General features: G+C 39.2%; 1 protein-coding gene across 1 annotated transcript in view; it reads right to left on the minus strand.

Moving 5' to 3' along the window:
- Window positions 1–8039, minus strand: part of ryr3 (ryanodine receptor 3) — a gene marked incomplete in the record, with an annotated part of 155080 nt that overhangs the window by 61501 nt on the left and 85540 nt on the right. The window contains 3 exon segments of the mRNA XM_037685921.1: window positions 2975–3107; window positions 6314–6428; window positions 6570–6843. Of these exon segments, the coding sequence (XP_037541849.1) occupies window positions 2975–3107; window positions 6314–6428; window positions 6570–6843 (522 nt within the window).

Raw genomic sequence — 8039 nt, forward strand, 5'->3', positions numbered from 1 at the left:
TCAATCAGGACATCTGAAAATTCATCTGCGTGTCCACACTGGGGAGACACCTTACGAATGCGGCCAGTGTGACAAGAGATTCAAATGGTCAAATAGTCTGAAGTGTCATCAATGTAGCCACAATAGAGAGAAGGAGGACAAACGCACTGGATGAAAATCCTGTTTCTGCAATCTGTGAAAGAGGAGATTCTTGTGGACAGGAAATCTAAATAGTCATGAACTCATTCACAATGAAGGACAAAAAAAAATAGTTCTGTGGACGTTTAAGAACAAACCTCTTTCACTAAAGATGAACAGATCCATCAAGAAATAAAACAATAAAGACATTAAGCATATCTGAAGTGTAGAAAAAGTGCTTGTTTGACAAATGCACGTGTTGTAACAACTGTCACTGACCTTCCTCGAAATATTGTGTGCAGTCCTTGACAAATAAAATCAATTAAACTAAAAACTTTGCCACAAAGACAGAAATGGCTATGATGAAGATGTCAGAGTCAGAGAGGTATTATTGTCATTTCAGCTACGTACAAGTACATATTTAAATGAAACAGAGTTCCCCCAGGATCATGGTGCAACACAGAACATAACGTGCAAAACAAAACAACACACAGAGCAGATATACACAAGAGTACAATAAATACAAACAAGGCCTGTAATAAATGTAAAGACATCTAACCTAATCTAAACATTCTAATCTAAACAAGTAATTAAGAGACAAAACATGATGATTAGCACATGTCAGAATCAGAATAAGCTTCATTATCAATGTACCGAGATGTAGCGAGAATGTCTGCACAGTCGTCCGAAAGATGGGCGGAGTGCACGTAGTTGCTGTTATGATAGCGCGGCCTCTTATCCTTTTCAGAATACGTTTTTTTACATAGAAAAGGGGAAAAATCCACGAGGAGAAGAAAGTGGCATTATAAAAAAGATCTCTTCACACCTTGTCCTAACAGGACACGTTACATATGCGTTTACAACGAGGCAGTCCATGAAGCATCCAACAATGTTCAGTCAGGTCATTTGAACAGTTTATTTTGTTTTGTGCTGAAATGTTTCCCCTTCCATCCAGAAGGCTTCATCAGTCAAGGAAACACAACACAAAACTGATACACCATTTTACACCAACATAACTGGTTTGTTCCACTTTGGCGTAGGCTGATGGGGGAACAATCAGTTTTATGTTGTGCGTTTACGTCTTCAGCAGCATGAGCAGGGAGGCCCATACATCTCTTTCCACAGCCACCTCTTTTGGGAGGACTCCAAGGCGTTCCCAGGCCAACCGAGAGATGTTGGCCTGGGTCTTCCCTGGGGTCTCCTCCCAGTCGAACATGCCTGAAGCACCTCGTAGGGAGGCGCCCAGGAAGCATCCTTACCAGACGCCCGAACCACCTCAACTGGCTCCTCTTGACATGGAGGAGCAGCGGTTCTACTCGGAGTCTCTCCCGGATAACTGAACTTCTCACCCTATCTCTAAGGGAGAGTCCAGCTACCCTGCGGAGGAAACTCATTTCAACCACCTGTATCCGCAATCTCATTCTCTTGGTCACTACCCAGAGCTCATGACTATAGGTGAGGGTAGGAACGTAGACCGACCAGTAAACAGCGAGCTTTGCCTTACAGCTCAGCTCTCTCTTCACCACAACAAACCGGTACAGAGTCCACAATAATGCAGACGCTGCACCAATCCGTCTGTCAATCTCATGCTCCATTCTTCCCTCACTCGTGAACAAAACCCCGAGATACTTGAACTCCTCCACTGGAGGCAGAACCTCACCCTCGACCTGAAGAGAGCAATCCACCCTTTTCCAACTGAGGACCATGGCCTCAGATTTGGAGGTGCTGATTCTCATCTCAGCCGCTTCACACTCTGCTGCGAACCGTTCCAGTAAGAGCTAAAGATCACGGCACGATGACGCCAACAGAATCACATCATCTGCAAAGAGCAGAGATGGAATCTAGAAGCCACCGAACCGGAAACCCTCCGCCTGCTGGCTGCGCCGAGAAATTCTGTCCATGAAAGTTATGAACCGAATCGGTGACAACGGGCAGCCCTGGAGTCCAACTCCCACCCTGAAGTGTCCGACTTACTACTGGCAATGTGAACCAAGGATATCAGTGCCTGTCTAATGCATGCTTGTCTGTGCAGCTGATCCAGTATGGGAGGGGATTTTATTGTGCGTTTTGTTTTTTTGTGTGTGTTCTAAAAAAACAAATCTGTAACAAGACTGACTAAAAGAATTAAAATACTTTTTTCTGTACCCCTACTTGTTTCGATTAGGAAGGTTAGATGTTGTTTTATGTTCTGGGATCACTTCATGGCGTCTTCATGGACTCATTTGGTTTTTTGTGCCACAGACTGGGCTCATGTTGGCTCATTTTTCCAGCAGGGGTCACATTTTACTCATGTTGTGGCCAAACAATTATTTTTAAAACCATATGATTTCTGGACTTTAAACCGTATTAAAAGTCTGGCAGTGATTTGACAAACGTCCAAAACCTATGATTAGTCACCACAACTGGTTTGTGTCTTCATGTGTCTCCATGAGACCAGGTGCTCCAACAAACAGTGACTCATCAGTTCTGCTGGTCCAAACCACCCCAGCTCACATTCTTCTCACTCCACCGGCTGTTTCCCTCTTTGCCTGTTTTTTAACCTGATATTTTAGCTTTCTGAATCACAGCCTGTTGCTCTTCAGCAGCAGCTAAAGATTTAACTTTGATTAGCTGAAAAGGTTTTCTAAACTTGGATGACAAATTGGTTTCTGTGCACATTTTGTCTCATTTTAGAAGCAGCTAAAGGGCATTTTTAGACAAAGTGATGAAAATGCTCGACAAAGAATTTCTAAATGTCACGGCGACCTTTCAGCTAACTCAATGTTCTTAAACCAGTGTTCATATTTATTTATATCAACACCCATATTTCTTTGAGTATAAAACCAGCTGTGAATGCTGGGAGAGTTGGATCACTCACCCAGTCCAACGCTGCTGTTCTCCAGCAGGTAGCTAAGGTGGTCAAACATGGCTTTCTGGTTCTGACGGCTGATACGACAGAAGTAGCACAAGAATCGACAGCAGCTGGCCACCATTTTTGGGAAGGCAATTTCCTGAAGGGGGAAAAAGGAAAAGATGCAATAAAACAAAATGATTTCTATAAAAATGAGAACTGTTGCGCCGGCTGACTCACAGTGATAATACGTTTATAAGACACATTACAAATACAAAATGTAAACACTAAGTGCTGAATAACAGCTGAATGTTGTTGAAGGGGTTAAAACTGAAATGTAAAATCGAAAAAACGGAACAGAAACTAAAATCAGTCAAACAGTAACTCATAGCTAAAAAAAACAAATTGTGACTAAAAGCAAAAATTAGGTAAATCGTAGAGAAATCTTTACATTTCTAAACTAAGCCAGTAAAATATTAAGATTTTAAAACAATCAAAACCCTAGCTTAAAAGAAAACTACCAAAACATTAGTTGAAAGATAAAATAAGCTAAATCACAACTAAAAGCTAAACCAGCAAAACTGTAGCCAAAAGCTAAAATTAGCAAACCATAGCTAGTTGACAAATGAGCAACACAGAAGCTAAATGCTAAAATAAGCTAAATCAAAGCAAAAATTTAAAAAACTCAGCTAACATATAGCTAAATGTTTGAATCAGCAAAGCATTAACTAAAAGTTGAAAATCAGTAAAACCATAGCTAAACTTTAAAATTTGCTCAACAGTAGCTAAAACCTAATTAGCAAACCATAGCTAGATGCTAAAAAGAGCAACACAGTAGCTAAAGGCTAAAAAAGCAAAACCATAGCAAAAAATAAATAATCAGCAAACACATATCTAAATGTTTAAATAAACAAAACCTTAGCTAAAAGTTGAAAATCAGTATAACCATGGCTAAACTTTAAAATTTGCTAAATAGTAGCTAAAACCTAATTAGCAAACCATAGCTAGATGCCAAAATGAGCAACACAGTAGCTAAATGCTAAAATAAGCAAAACCATAGCTAAAAAAAAAAATTCAGCAAAAACATAGCTAAATGTTTAAATCAGCAAAACCTTAGCTAAAAGTTGAAAATCAGTAAAATCATGGCAAAACTTTAAAATTAGCTAAAAAAAAGTAGCTAAAACCTAATTAGCAAACCATAGCTAGATGCCAAAATGAGCAACACAGTAGCTAAATGCAAAAACGCTAAACAATAGCTAAAATAAAAATAAAAAAAAAACTCAGCAAACACATCTAGATGGTTAAATCAGCAAAACCTTGGCTAAAAGTTGAAAATCAGTTAAACCATAGCTAAACTTCAAAAGTAGCTAAACAGTAGCTAAAACCTAATTAGCAAACCATAACTTGTAAACTTTTCCTCACAAAGTCTCAGCCAACCGATAACTTTTCACTGATGCCAGATGTTTCTGATTTGATGATTTGCCTCTGGTGACTGATTCTTGCGTTAGATGTGCGATTGTAAAACTGAAGATCTTTATTCTACACCTTCTGTCTTTGTGATGCCATTCTTTTTCTTTGTTGACGATTAAGTTTGTGATCAAATTATAATGAGATAATCCATTTTAAACCCAATAACTCAACGTGTGATGTTCATGGTGTCATCGGAGATAATCCTAAAGTAAATATTACAAACCTTCTGCTGAGCTTTATATGGCCACGGAGCAGAGGGCGTATCGAGTGGCGGTCAGGAATTTCCCTGAAACTGTGATGGGGCTCTCAGTGTTCGTCATGAAGGGTTTAAAGTCTCCCTGAGGTCTGCCGGCATGGCTGAATTCATGCTTCGCTCTGGCATTTAATCCCAGCGGGCTCTTCCAGCTTGTGTCAGCGCAGCTTCAGAGCCCTCCTTCAACGCCTCATGCCTCATCTGCCCCCCCGCCCCCTGTCACCCTTGTGGTTTTTCAGGGTATTAGGTTGTTGCTCTTGGCCAACCTTAATGCCTCAGAATAAAATTTGCTTTAACTGTAAATAATCTAACAAGCATTTTAACATTTGCTCACGTTACATGACCCACTGACTCGACTGCGCTTCTGATCATCAATTTAATCAACACATCATAATTTGGTGTTATAGTTTAAGAGAAAGGAACAATCCAAAATATTAATTACAGCATGTTTTAATTCTGTGTGAATTAAAACATTGCTAAACCAATAATTAAAAAGAAAAAAAAGTGAAATGGGTTGTTCAGTATACAAACTAAAAATGTCTGCTTGTATAAAATGTGACAAAAAGCTTAATTTCTTTTTTACATCTTAGAAATTAAATGCATTTGACATTTAGACTGTTCAATAAACTTAAGACAGCAGCTTGAGATGACGGGAGAAACAAACTAATAATATGATCCGTCCATCTGTTGAGCACAAAAGGCCATTTATAACCGATTGGTCGCCAAAAGATCTTCAAAAGTCCAAAGTTTGCATTTTGTTTGTTCCTTCTAAGATACAGTAGTACTGAGCAAAACTCAGCTGATGGTAAAATAAAGAACACTATGCAGGCCTTTTAAAACAACTTTAAAACCTCCAATATGTAATATTTAAAATGTCCAAATATTCAGTGTTCCACTAAATGACAGTGGTGATTTGGGGGCGTGCAAGCATCCCAAAATTTTAACTCGGCACCCCTGAAAAATTAAGAAACCATCATTGCAATTTTGAAAGGAAGCCTAGTTCTTAAACCTTAGATTGACCGAAATATTAAATAAATATGAACCAAATATGGAATAAATGAAAACACTCTTAAACGGGTAAAATCTTCTCTTTTTTTTTGCACGAGTCGGATCCTCAACACCAGCTGTCAATCAATCCAATATGCTCATCAGCAACTGGCCAATCGGCGATCTCAATTTGTTCCGAAGGTAAACGCCCCTTACCTGCAGGAGCTCCACCCCCTTTTCCTCCATCAACATTGTTGGGGGTTTGCATTACAAACGCTTTGCAGTCAGAGGTTAATGGTTAGAGCTAGTTGTGCTTTGTTTTGTGTGTAGATATATGTTGCAACTTCTGGTTGCATGAGTTTAGTTTTTGTTTGCCATGATCCTTTAAAAGTTCTATTTGAGACTGAGCTCCTCGTTTATGGCCGTACCACCACGAACACGCCCGATCTCGTCTGCTCTCAGAAGCCAAGCGGAGTCGGGCCTGGTTAGTACTTGGACGGGGAACCGTAAGCTTCTGCACTTCTCACAAACCGTACTGGGGGCTAAGGACCCCTAAAGGTCAGATCCTAGAATCACCCCTGCTAAATGACCTTCTGGGGTGACGTGAGGTGCATCTTTACAAATCTGGTTTCAGCAATCTGATTTAAATGTTCTACCTGGGACTTGTCTCCTCCCAGAACATTGACCATGACCTCCATGACGGTCTCGTGCATGCCCAGAACTCTCATCAGGTTGGGATGTTGGTAAAAAACTTTATTGTTCATGATGTCCCTAAAAACATGAAATTAATACGTCAAAGCCTTATCTGGATAAGCAATCATCTGTAATAGTCTGATACGTGTTGAATATTTACATTATTAATTCTTCAAATCAAAGGAGCGTCATTGCATTTGGAGAAATAGATTTTCTTACCCGAGTCCATCTATCATGAGCTTCTCCTCCTCTTTGCCCATTCGCACTGAAAGCAGAGACCTGATTTGACCCAGGGAGGCCAGCAGGTTAATAGCATCCTGCACGGATGCGGCGCTGATGGTGTAGGATTTCTTCATGGCCCGCAGCAGTTCCCCGATGCCGTCGTACTGCCTCCTCAGCAGGCTGAACATCACTCTGACCAGCTCTGGGTCCTGGATGTGCGACTCCTGAGCCCAGCTGGTTATGGTCTGAGAAATCAGCTCCTTCAGGTTGGCTGAAGAAGAAACACAGAAATAAATGAGTTTTGGTGCATAAAACATGCTGTAAAACTAACAGCTATATAACACAACTTATCTACACAATGTGTAATTGTTTTTTTTTTTCTACTCTTAACCATAAACAGGTCTGGCAGAGGGAAGTAAAAAATCAGAAGTAGAAGTCACCTAAAAACACAGACTCAGGCAGTGTTCGCTTCCTAAACTGTATTTCATTGGAAGGTTTTTAATAAAGCCAAAAGCACAGGGAAATAATTTATTGACAATAATAATTGTGTGAATGTTTTTGAAGCATTCACACTATTGTGATCCATTTTTTTTCTGTACATTTTACGGCATCTTTCTCGTTCCACAAGTTTTGTGCCGTTTCAATAAATCATATTTCAAAACGTTCAGCTCGTTCAGGAGAAGGGTGCTATGACTTTTGGTATTGGTGCAACTTTAGCTTTTTGAAATATTTAGCCTTTTCTGCCATTTTTTTCCTCATAGAAAATGAACTGAGCTCATTTTACATCCTTCATATCTTTAGATCTGTTTACAACCTTTTGCTGCTCCTTTCACATTTTCTTCTGGTTCAGCTTCTTTCAGTTTCATTGTGAAAATTTAAACTTTTCAGCTACTTTCAGCCGTTTTATCATCTATTTTGGGATCATTTTAGCTTCTTTCTGCTAACTACAACATTTGTGTGCTTCTTGTAACTTCTCTCTGCTAATTTCAGCTTATTTGTGCAAGTTTCAATTTTTTCCGCTATTTCAGCTACTATTTAGCAGTTTTATGCTAATTTTCGCCATTTTGGCTAATTCCACATTTTTTGCACTCATTTAAATTTTTTCAGCCTAATTCAGCAAAAATATGCTCTTTCCACTTCTTGTAATTTAAGCTTCTTTCAGAAAATTGTAGCTATTGTTCAGCTGTTATTTGCTCATTTCAGCTTTTATCAGATAATATCAACTTTTTAATGCCAATTTAATGGTCTACATTTTCAGCTACTCTTTTAGCATTTTAGCATCTTTCAGCTAATTTCAGCTGTTTTCAGATACATTCTATTTTTTTGTGGTAATGTCTGTTAGTTTAAGCCTAATTGCCTCCTTTCTGCTAATTTCAGCTCCTTTCAGCTTTTTTCTACTAGTTTCAGCTTCTTCTGTCTTTTCAGCTACTTTTTAGCTGTGTGTGATAAATTTAGTTTTTTCAATTA

Source organism: Nematolebias whitei, chromosome 12, assembly GCF_014905685.2.
Source record: "Nematolebias whitei isolate Nwh7 chromosome 12, NemWhi1, whole genome shotgun sequence".
NCBI classification, from domain to species: Eukaryota; Metazoa; Chordata; class Actinopteri; order Cyprinodontiformes; family Rivulidae; genus Nematolebias; species Nematolebias whitei.